A 12,731-nucleotide genomic window follows, 5' to 3' on the forward strand; every position below is an offset into this window, starting at 1 on the left:
CCCCCCCGATGAAACAAATAGAATTAGCTTTCGTTGCCATTTTTTTAAAGTAAAGCAGAGGTAATAAGGATGGGCAAAACCTGAAAAAAATATGAAAAATTTGGAAGAATAGACATTTTAATCACAGCTATTCTGCCAAGTCAACTGAGATTTCTAAAGGCAGTGCTGATGGCGTGGAGAGATTGGGACTCATTTCTGGCCCCCAAACCTTCGATTCTTTCTCTTCCTCCCCGCCCCTCAGCTCTTCTTGTAATTTATGCAAATTGACTTTAAGAGTTAGTTAATGTGAGATTGTACAACATTTTGCAATAAGTGATCCATGCTCAAGTGCTATATTAGAGGAATATTTTCTACCAGTGGCTGTCAGAACTGAAATATGAAAAATCAATTGTTTTCCATTTTTTCAGGACTCAGAGAACATCACAACTGTATTTAGCAAGAACTAAAAGTCAATGAGTAATAACCATTCAACATGAGTTACACTAGCATCTTTTTCTAAATTGCTTTCTTTAGAAGAGGAACAGAATTGCATGTAAAACCAATGGCTTCCTTTTTACATGGTGCAGACATTGTCCTCCTAAATGCTGGTTACCCTGTTGTAGTTGTTTGTATCCTCTGCTTCCATAATTGTCATTGCTTGGAATACCTGGGCAATTCATGCTAATCGCTAAAGAGATTGCGTCTTTCATGTCACAGAAGCTGGTTATTTCTGAGTGTTCTGAAAAATTACTGCTTTGCAATTCGAAGGTAAACATAAGCTATTACAAGTATGCCCAGAAAAGCCCCCCTTTATATAAATCATATATTCTTACAATAGAGAATGTTTTCTAAGTTGGGAAAATATGAGCATTTGTACATATGAAGTTGTCAGACATTGGTCCATCTAGCCCTGTATTACTCAAACTGTCAGTGGCTCTCCAACTTCTCAGGCAGTTAACTTTTCTAGCTCCACTAATTGCTTTCCTTTACTAAATGGCAAGGATTGACCCCTCTGCATGCAAAGCATATGCCAGGGACAGCCTGTCCCCTTGTGTTGCCCAAGGTGTACCCCACCCTGCCACCCCTGCCAAAGCTCTGCTTACTAGGGTCGTGCAATGGCAGCTTCCAGCAAGATCTCATAGAACTCCCCCAAGATCTCTGCAAAAGCCACCATTGCAGCCACACGACCACAGTAAGGAGTTGTAACCCTTGCTTAGAGGAATTTGGGTAATAACTGCACTTAATGAGGTCCATGGTGTAGGGGCCCATGAATGGCTTTTCCTTGTAGGCGCTCCACACCTGTTGAATGAACTCCCCTCTGAGGTGTGTCACACTCCAGCATGTTTTTTGTTTCATCAGCAGGAAACAAGATGTACCTTTTTGCCCAAGCCTTTGGGGAGGGGGGTGGTGTCAGGTGGCAGAATGCGTCAGTGCATCTGGCTTTTAACCAGGAGGTTAGTGGTTCAAGCCCACCCAAGGACAGCTGTGGGCAGGATTCCTCCATTGCAGGGGGTTGAACTAGATTATTTCTCTGGGTCCCTTCCATCTCTATGACTTCTATAACTTCTGTTGAGAGTGCCTCATTTTGCAGCTGCTGTTGCAATTTTATTGGTATGTGTTTCATATTGTTAATAATCAGTTTTAGATGTCTGTTGGGGGCTGCCAGGTGCCATCATACCCACAAATGCCTTCATTGGCATCCCCAGACACTGAGCTTTTATTTTAAAAAAGTAGCCCTAGAAAAGTAGTTATGAAGCAAAATGTGCAGGTACACTTCTAAGTGATTTCTCTTAAATGAGTCAACTTGGGTGTTCCCACCTGTCCAGGTCCACCATAAATGTATAAGTTTTTCTGTCCCTGGTTTTGCAGGCTTTTTGTTTGCTTCAAACTGTACTTGGAAAAAACTTACTGTTCCTCTGAGAAGGGAGATAGATGTATTTCCCAGATGCTCATATGAGGTTTTTTGAAAAAAGGAAATGGGAAATAGTTTGAGCCTAGTTTATCCCCTACAGCAATAAATGCTCCATGATTTCAAATCACTTCATCTTTAGTAAAATGACATTTTTGAATGCAAAATATGTTGACTTGCACCATTTCAGATTAACTTCTGCTTGAGACCCCGACCACTACTTATACTGGAAGAAGCAAATTGTTTGCCACAAGGTTTTGAATACAGCATATGATATCTGTAGAGCTGATCTTAATTTGGTTTTCTTTTTCTGTTAATTGGTTTGATTATAGTCATGGACCACATAGTGTTCTGCTGAGTTGGAGTATGCTATAGTTCACGTAACATGTTTCTATTCAACTTTATTTGATAAAAAACATTCCTTTTTGCAAACATGGATAGAAAATGACATTCTGTACACTATTCAGATAATAGGGTGCAACTTAAAACATACCACATTTTGTAAGACAGATTTGTCTAGAGAAAACATGGCAACCTTGTGCATTAAATCTTTATTAGATACCAGATTAAATGTCATTTCATTTTACAATTTCTTTCTTCCCAGGCAGAACTAATAAAAGGAAATTCACCAAGTGTTGGACTCACTCTGCGCCAAATACAAGTTAAGGAAGGTGAAACAGGGCATGTTGTCATTGAAACTATCACACCGAACTCAGCTGCAGCAGCAGCTGATCTTCAGAGAGGGGATAGGCTTATAGCTATTGGAGGTAAGTAGTAAAACAACTTGGATAAAACTGTACGTCAGATCCATCTTTAGCTACCCTCTCTGGACCAGCTTCCCTAATAATGTACTAGTCCCTTCTTCCACACAAAGCATATTGTTGTTGTTCACTCCTGTCCCGTACTTAAGTGACGAGGTTTATTTAGAACCTCTTCCTGCTTTCTTTTCCAGTTGTGACTGTCCTTTTCCTCAAGCCCTATTCTCTCTCTACCTTTTCTTTGGGCTCATTTCAATCCATACTTTGTCCTGTTGCTTCACCCTCCTAGAGCCAGTGTGGTGTAGTGGTTAAGAGCAGTGGACTCGTAATCTGGTGAACCGGGTTTGTGTCCCTGCCTCCTCCACATGCAGCTGCTGGGTGACCTTGGGCTAGTCACTCTTCTCTCAGCCTCACTCACCTCACAGAGTGTTTGTTGTGGGGGAGGAAGGGAAAAGGAGATTGTTAGCCGCTTTGAGACTCCTTAGGGTAGTGATAAAGTGGGATATCAAATCCAAACTCCTCCTTCTTCTGGGCTTTCTTTCTTTCTCTTAGTTTGTTTTGTTTTGTTTTGACATCGTAAAACCTCTTCCCAGTTCCAAGCCTGCCTGTGTATGAGGTTCCAATCCCTGTCAACCCTAAGCTGTCAGTTTTACACTACACACCAAGTTAGTCAATTGGTGTCAGAAGCTTCACTGAAACAGACACAGTAAACCCTTTTTCAGTTCTGTGGTTCTAGGTTACACCTACAGTTTGTTCTAAACCAAAACTATGTTTTTGTGCCTCTTGCTGTTAACAGTTAGGTTGTGCTTGCTCTGAAAGTACTTGCTGTAATGCATTACTGTACATTTAAAACTTCCTTAACACCTGACTTCCATAATTGCACTGAAAGCACCTGAAAATCAATATAAACACATTTAAATTGTTCCTACTCAAAGACAGACATGTTTCCTCCACTCATTAGACATTTCTTTGTTTACGTGCAATTGTGTTTTTCTTTTTCATGAATACAATTTTTTTAAAAGTTTATTTACACTTCAATCCTATGATCCCCGAGATGGGATCCTAGAGGATATTTAGGATATATTGAGAATCTCTTTCCAGGGTAGAGAAAAAGAGGTCCACTCTTGGTGAGGGAGATTGATCTTGTGAGCTGTCTCCTAACCATTATGGAACTACAGCACCCTTGCCTTGCAGATGTCAGTAGTATAGGAGCCAGCTCCTAGAGGGGCCGAGGGGGCTTTCCCCTCCCCCGTTGATGGACATTGCCATTCAAATGGTGTGCGTGCACTGCATCATGTGATTATGTGGGGTGGGGCTTACCTGAGTCCTCCCAATATTTTATTCAAGTTGGTACCCCTGGTCAGTGGAGACATAAGGGGGGCAGGGGAAATGTGCCAGAGGAAGCCCTCCCATTCTCCAGCTCACAACTGAAGTATAGAACAAACTATGCCAGTCCTGGACATGACATTTCTCGCCTGCCCCCCACCATTCAAAAACAGTAGGGAAGGGATCATTAAAAAGATGGAGGAACCAGAGGGGAGGATGGGGAGGTGGAACGCTGCTCCCTTCCTTCCTTCTGCCCTGCCACTTCACTCCCAATAGAACTTTGGAATCTGAGGGTCCACTAATTTCAGTCCCCACCCCTCCTTGATGGACCTGTGGAATTGCTGTGTTGGAAAGATAAATTTACCTTCCCTAGTGCCTGAAGATCAAAACCAAAAGGTACTGACACTGTTCCTGGTATGTAGTGTGCCAGTGTGATGCAGCTGCTAGAGTTTGTGTGGAAAATGCAGATTGAAATTTGCATTTGGCAAAGGGTGACCTTGAACCTAGACTTCACTCATGTGGCAGGGGGGCGGGGAAGGCAGCTTTTACTGAGCCCTCCTTATCACTGCAGCCCCCCCCCCCCGGACCATTCTAGAAAGTTGGAAGGTACATTAGAGGTATAGCATATCACCCTCTTGGATATTTTAAATGTGAATGGGGTTCATCTGAAACCACATTTTGTTAAAATCTTCTAGATGGTATCACAATGCTTCTTACCTGGCAGAACTACAAGGAGGTTTTTCCCAGCAACTGTTGCTTTGCAGTTTCACTTCCCTGGCTGTTGCCTGTGCATAGATTCCAGCTGTACCTAAACATGGATCATGGTTTTTGCAGGCACTATGGGCTGATGCAACAATAATTATTGTTAAATTATTATCTAGAGACCTGAAAAATATATAAATAATTTGGCCCATATCACATGATTAGTCACCAACCATTCTGAAATTGAGGAAGTATTTTGGGTTCTGGAGCAACAATATCCAGTAATTCAGAGTTCACAAAACAGATTCCCAAACATTTTTCTGTATGTGGTATTCTGGTATATTAGCAACTTCTATCTTTGTAAGTTTATATTTATTTCTTCATCATCAGTTGGAGTGACAATAATGAAAATACTCTCCATGGCTCCGGTTTATGTTAATATCTTGTGTGCCTTCTTCCTTGAATCAGAAATGGTTTACGTGGTTAGCTACTGAACCAAGTGTTTCACACTGCCATGTTTGATGGTGCCAATCCCCTTTAGGATCAATAAGGAGCTGAATTCAGGTGCCTACCACCCGACCACTAGGAGGGGCCAGGGTTCCATTTCACATGTATGCTGTCAGATCTGATTGTCTTGTTCATTCTCATGGAAACAAGATATTCCGGTCAAACTGCTGCCAAGATCTCCATGAGTAGGGCCCTTTCTGTGCACACAGTTCCCAGTCAGCAGAATCTGGCGTTTGGTATGACCATTGTTCTCGAAGTGACTGGCATGAGTTTGGCCAAACTGCGGGAGGCAGTGGAGGATAGGGGTGCCTGGCGTGCTCTGGTCCATGGGGTCACGAAGAGTCGGACACGACTGAACAACAACAACAACATGACCATGGTTCTCACTGAAACAGGGCGTGAATGTTTTATAAAGTCAGCTATATATTATTATTATATTACATTATACTATACTATATTATATTATATTATATTATATTATATTATATTATATTATATTAATGTACATTATAATATAATATTATATACTATGTATTATATATAATTTATATTATATTATTATTGTTGATTCTTTGATTTTGATTTTTGATTTTTTTACAGGAGTGAAAATTACATCAACAATACAAGTGCTAAAGCTCATCAGACAGGCTGGTGACAAAGTCATCGTACATTATGAGAGGCCTGTTGGCTATAACCAACAGAATTCAGTACCGCAAGATAGTCTTGCACCATTTGTAAACTCAGATGAGGAGACATCAGCAGATCTAGAAAACAAAGAACTGGATTTACAATTTGAGGATTTGGCAAATGAATTAAAGTCATATGAACCCGGAGATGATTCTTCAACCAGTCCCAAGCATACCACAGTGTCATCTACAGCGAAACCACCTGGAACTGTATCACCACTACCAAGCCGCAAGGCACATTTTGGAAGTCCTCAGGCAAGTGGAAAGGCACTTTTCAGAGAGGCAGCCAAACAAGTGGTACTAAAAAATGCTGAAAATATAGATGCAACCCACCAAACAAACAAACAGACAAGTAAACCTCCTGTCCCACCCAGGCCACAGTTTAAAATCACACCACTTCCTAATGAAGTTCAAAATACACTAGAAACTGGTGACTTATCTGCTGAGAAACCAGAGAAGCAGCCACTTCCTGCAAGTAATGGAGATAAAAATTCAGAAAAGCTAACAAAAAATACTGACATAGAAGAAGAACCAACAGGATCCAAATTAGTTGTAAATAAACCAGAAGCAGTTAAGGAGCCTTCCGATTCCACACCGAATGTCAAAGCAGTTCCAAACAAACCAGCTGCAAACAAACTAGAATCAATAAAGGAGACTTCAGAATCATTACAGAGTTCCAAAGCAGTTACAAACAAAGCAGTTACAAACAAATTAGAAACAGTAAAAGAACCTTCAGAATCTTCACAAAGTTCTAGGTCAACTACAGAAAACCATAATTCATGGGAAACACCAGAAATTCCTTATCGCAAACGATTAGGTAAATGGACAAGGACAAAGACTGCTTCCTACATATTTGAAGTAGAAAAAGAGCACAAGTACCTAAATGTTGCCGTTTGGTGTAGGGATCCTTTCAAATTAGGTGGGCTTCTCTGTTTAGGATATGAAAGCATAAAACTTGAAGAAATAGCTTTAGATTGTATAGCTACATCCTCCATGGAATTCATTAGACAATTTAGATTAAATCCTCCTGCACCTAAAGCTTCAGTAACTAGAACTGCATTGCGTAATTTGATTTCTCACAAAGGTTTCAATGAAAATTTTTGTTACGGTGATATTACTATACATTTTAAATATTTAAAGGAGGGTGAACCAGAAGACTCCAGTTTTCTCCTGGAAAAAGAAAAAGAAAATATTTCAGAGGATGAGTCTGCTCCCATTCTTCCCAAAGACGATCCTTATTTGGGACAGATTATCTACACTGAAAACAAGCATAATTTTCAGGACACCCAGTTTCAGAATCCAACTTGGTGTGATTACTGCAAAAAAAAAGTTTGGACCAAAGCAGCATCACAGTGTGTGGTTTGTGCATACGTTTGCCACAAAAAATGTCAAGAAAAATGTCTAACGGAAAGCCCATTTTGTTTAGGAGCCACAAGACGGCTTGAACGAGACCTTCGCACTTTTAAATTTGATAGCCCTGATTCTCTAAGCGTACCAGCATCTCGTGCCGATACAGAATTGAAAACTGCAACCAGAACAACAGGTTTAACGAGACATATCATCAACACTAGCTCCCGGTTGTTAAATCTTCGTCAAGTTCCTAAAGTTCGTGTTAATGAGCCAGGGGCTGATATAGTAGTAGAACCTTCGCCAAAGCACACTCCACATGGTTCCGATAATGAAGGTAGCGACACAGAAACTGGTGGTCCAAGTAGCCCTTCCAAGCAAACAGGTACAGGGATAAAGTTAGCAAGAAAGGAAGGCGGATTAGATGATAGCGTCTACATTGCTGTTAAAGAAATTGGTCGAGACCTTTATAGAAGTTTGCCTACAGAAGAAAGAATCCTGAAATTAGAGGTTATGTTGGAAAAACTACAGTTTGAAATAGACCAGGAACTGGAGAATAACAATTCTTTAATAAGAGAAAAGAAAGAAACAACAGATACAAGGAAAAAAATGCTATTGTCTACTGCATTGGCTAAATCGGGTGAACGACTGCAAGCCCTAACACTCCTTATGATTCACTACAGAGCAGGCATTGAAGATATAGAAGCTTTAGACCTGGAATCCAGAAAAGAGGATAAATATGAAGACGAAGAAATGGATAATGAAGCTGATAGTGCTCTAGTAATGGAGCCAGTACTCGAACAACTACTAAAAGAAGGAGAGCTTGAAAGATCTGATGACTTAGTAGATTGATGTTGCACATTTGGCCTTGAGAATGATAAACTGGGAAAATACTTTGCACTTAATCAAAACCACACCAGATACATTAAAATGTAATTAAACACTGGTAAAATGTATACAAGCTGCTTTTCCACAGGTTTTTTTAATCTCTGTAAGAGTATGGTTAGAGTTTTCTTTACAAGTACTGTTCCCCTTTCTTGTTTTTTGTTGACATAGCTGGTCCAATTTGTGTTTAAAGAACATTTTGGAAGTTTATACTGAAAGATTAATTTATTTGAACTTTTTCTAAAGTTTCATGCTAACACAGTTGTTTTATTTTTTTGTTCCTTTCCGTTATTAAGTTTAATGTTTTTATTTTTAACTGCATGCTGAAATTTACAGCCATGGGGACCAGGTTCTGAAGATTTTGATTGTGTCTCATTATTTGGCTCTTTGATTTATTTCAGAGCAGGGGTGTTTTGTTTTTTGCCAATCATGCATCATAGCCAACACAGGCTTTATTTTCAGTTTAGTAAAGGTGTTACTACATATCATGATGCTTACTTTCCATAATTTTTTTTCAGTCACAGATTTTTGAAGTTTAAATTGACACTTGAATACCTTTTTCCTTTATGGGTTTAGCAGAATTGTAAGCTGGGAGAGAACTCTAAAGCATGTCTAGTTCAAAGCTCAAATAATTATCAATAGGTGCTCATCTCCCTCTCTCTCCTTCCTTAAAGACCATGAACATTCAATTTCGCCTGATCATAAGCTGTACCAATATTGTATAGCAATTTCTTGGAAATGTACCAGCAAAAGATATGTTAATGTAAAAATAGGTGGAAGCCTTATAGAACATATCACTGTAATATTATAATGCATAAAGGCCTATTTTTATGTTGAGTTGTAGCTTTTTCTGTTTACCTAAGCATTGATTTTTCCACAAAATGTATGATTTTTGTGTGTTAATGTTTAAAGGGTAAATGAAATGCTAAAACAATTTACTTACCCTGGTTGTAATGCCATTGTGAACAGAAAAATGCTAGTTAGATACCCAGCTTTTTAATATAGCATGTGAGTTTCTTTACTGGTTTCTGGGCCCAACAGAAATTGGGGACATTTTTTAAATTAAAAGCCCCAGCTGCTCTGATAAGAAATATTTTTTTGGGGGGGGGGTTGACATTTATGTGTCATAAGGCTTTGTTTTCCATATGCATATCATTATATTAGGACATGTGCTATATATACAAACACCTGTAGAAATTGGCAAAGCTAGCACACCTAAATCCTCTTATTTTGACAGACAGGCAATCAGACATCCTACTATGTTGAATCTGCTTTTCAGTTTGTATGGGTGTGATAACAACCTCTTTACATCTTTTTGGCCTTAAGAATAACCTTTTGCTTTTTTAAAAAACATAACTGAGCCGAATATTAAATTAGAATACAATCCATACTAGTAAAAAAGGGTAAAGTTCTGCTGTTTAAAAAAAATCTGCTTCATAACTTATACTAGATACTTTCAAAAAATAAATCCCTCCAAAAGAGTTCAACATTGTGTTTAACGAATTTTATCTCTCAATTTATTTTCTGGGTTGCTTACCAACAGAGGTGGTCTGGAATAATTCTCCATTAGTTTTTAGCTTGCTTCCAGGTACTGCCTTGAATCACTTGCTCATTTGAAAAAAACAGCTGCAAAAATAATATAGGCATTAGGTTTTTTCAAAATAATACCTTACAGTTTATCAGTTAATGAAATGGGCATGAAAAGTTTGGTATCAATACTCTATGATGATTGTATAATAAATTAAATGTAGTGCAATATTCTAAATGTTGCGTGAGAATGGTGGCAAAATAATTGTATGGTAGCAAGGGAATACATAATTATAACAAACACTGATCTTGAGAGGCAAGCTGTATTAATACATTCCTATTATATTCTTTGCTTCTGTGCTTTACTGTACATAGCTGAAAATAAAAAATGCCACTGAAAGCAAGAATATCTTGATGTAGTGGTATGTAACTACTTGACACTTGCACATATTTATAGAAAGTCTGCCCGAGATGATTGTCAGACGTGATTTTATCATGAAAACAAGCTTTAATAAATTTTTTAAAATAAGTTCTCAGTTTCTCTGTTGCAAGCTGTTATATTTATAGGATATTTTCAGTACTTTTTTGCAAATATTATCTGATCCATGTTGTAGAGGATTGACACCCAAAGTTTTTATCTTCAAGTGAGTCCTTTCAGTGATGCCCTGGGAAACAAATCAGTGATAGAGAACATGCTTTGTCTGCAGATGGCCCCATCTTTACTCCCTGACGTCTCCAGATAGAGGTGGAAAGGCACCTGCCTAAAGCCCTTGAGAGTCACTTCTACTCACTGTAGACAATACTGAGCTTGATGGGCCAGTGGTATAGACTGCTTTCACTGTTCCTTTCCATTGTCTTGTTAGCTAATGAACATCTTTCACATCCACACAGAGGATTCAGTAATACATTCTAGGTAGCATGCTAAATTTCTCCTGCCTTTTGGGGGGCCTCAACAAGTTCAGGGGATTGAAAGTATTGTAGGCTGCCTGTCAGGATCCATTCCCCTGCAAAGCTGCATAGATAAAAATCTACATCAAATTAGTATAAATTCCTTAAATGCACTTTGGCATTGCAGTCCTAAACCTCACAGTATTTTGATTTGTGTGTTGGGGGGGGGGGGTGTTTCAGTGTCACATATCCTGAAACTGGCAATGCAACCTTGGAAAATTGCTTTAAGGCCCATATTTCATCTTGTGTGGGTTTAACCTGAGTCCAAGAGCACATTTGTAGCTGCACACTACAGAGCCTTTCTCCTCCTTCCAGAAACATGTATCAAAGTGAAAGGACCAATGTCTTTTTCACATGCAAAAAACAGACAAATCATATGGATGTGGCCTTACAGGTACAAAATTGCAGTGCAATATGTTCAGAAAAGAATTTCCACAATGATGCTCTTTTTGTGAAACAGCTATGGCATATTGTCTAATGCTTGTGGGTATATAAAAAACATTTTGAAATTCATTTTACCGTGAAATTAAAGCTTCAGTCATAATGTACCAGGGTACTTCAGGTTTAGTTTTAATTTTCATCTTAAAATAATAAAGTTAACCATCTCCTCTGACCCAAGTTATACTGACGCCACTTGAAGGGACACATTATTTCAATTGTGTTTCTGAAGTTTAGTTTGACAGAAAAACCAATATGCGGACTACAGCATTTTCAGATAAGTTTTGAAACAAATGCAACCATTATGACATAGATCTCATTTCCACAGTGGCTGGGGCAAACCAGTCTGATGGGTGGGTATAAATATTATTATTCAAGGTTCTACTAATACTGCATGTATTATTCTCATTAGTACTGTCTCCATTAGAAAAAAAACTTAAAAACATGTTTGAATAGTTATCACAGGATATTGGATTTAAAATTTGAACCATTCAGAAGCATTTTGATATTGTATAAAACAGGCATGTCCAATCACTGGCTCTCCCCCCCCCCCCGACGACCTGAACTCCAAAAAATGGGGTAGATCACTGCTCGTTTTAAACTCTGAGTAGATCACAGTCTCTTGGGAGTTGTCCACCCCTGGACTATAAAACAAATGCCTATTTTCAAAAATGTTGCCTCTGTACATCCATCAAAATAAAACACTTAGGCTTGTATCCAAAACTGAGCAGTATTCTGCTCCTGCCATAAATAGGGCTTCTTCATCTCTCCCTGTGCCCCGATCTGTTCCACAGGGTGAACAGAGACAGGCGTTCTGTTTTCGCAAGTGAAAATCTGTTTAAAGTACAAACATTTATCTGGAAGTTAAGTCTAGCAGTCTGAATTTGTATATGACCAAATCCTGTACTCTTATGTGACTTTGCAGCAGAAGTTGCAACTACAGCTATAGAAGCACCCTTTGCAAAATACACAGAACAGAGTACTCTCTTGTTATCAGTCACTATACCACCCTGTGCTATAGGAATGGTGCTGTTCAGATGAGTTAAGGATATGGAAACAGCATGCAGGAACAAGTGTGATTTGAACCAGCTTTCCCTAAGCTCTCGTATGATCATATCAAGAGCTGTTACATCAAGAGTGCAACAGAATAATGAAATCATAAGCCTATTTTCTTCCTAGAAGACAATGTTGGAGTCTTTCTACTAATCTGTACATCACTTGTAGAAAAACAACATCAAATTGACCACCGTTTATTTTGGGGGTTTTCCAAGAAATGATAACATTCCAAGTTGTTACTTTTCTGCATAATTAACAACAATAATTAATCTACAGCATCTCTAATTTTGACCAATATATACACTTACAAAAATATGTAAACAAAGTGTCTGCTTTAAGACACAAACCATCTGTTGATAAATGAAAGAAGGCACAGAGATCATGTTTTACAAACAGCATGACAAGTACAGGACACTAAATATTTGATATTGAGACATGATCAATCATTTGTTGGAATTCTATTTTCACAACTAAGGGCACCACACATCATTTCATGAGCTCAGGTCCAAATGAAGGACAACACTGTTGTAGGGCTCTGCTGAGCTGCCTATCAATTAGAAGAGGCAGGGGTTTTACAGCAATCTACACAGTTCTCTTCTCTCCAAACCCCCTTGCTGCAAGTTACTCTGCCCAGAGCAGGAATACTTTCTGAGGCTGTTCTGT

General features: G+C 38.9%; 1 protein-coding gene across 1 annotated transcript in view; it reads left to right on the forward strand.

Annotated features, from left to right (window-relative positions):
• PDZD8 (PDZ domain containing 8) overlaps positions 1-8,584 on the forward strand; it is a 39,272-nt gene extending 30,688 nt beyond the window's left edge. Inside the window, exons 4-5 of the mRNA XM_033149548.1 lie at positions 2,493-2,655; positions 5,782-8,584. Of these exons, the coding sequence (XP_033005439.1) occupies positions 2,493-2,655; positions 5,782-8,066 (2,448 nt within the window). The 3' untranslated portion in view covers positions 8,067-8,584. The remainder of the gene's footprint in view (positions 1-2,492; positions 2,656-5,781) is intronic.
• Positions 8,585-12,731: the final 4,147 nt, after the last annotated feature.

This window comes from Lacerta agilis, chromosome 5, assembly GCF_009819535.1.
Source record: "Lacerta agilis isolate rLacAgi1 chromosome 5, rLacAgi1.pri, whole genome shotgun sequence".
NCBI classification, from domain to species: Eukaryota; Metazoa; Chordata; class Lepidosauria; order Squamata; family Lacertidae; genus Lacerta; species Lacerta agilis.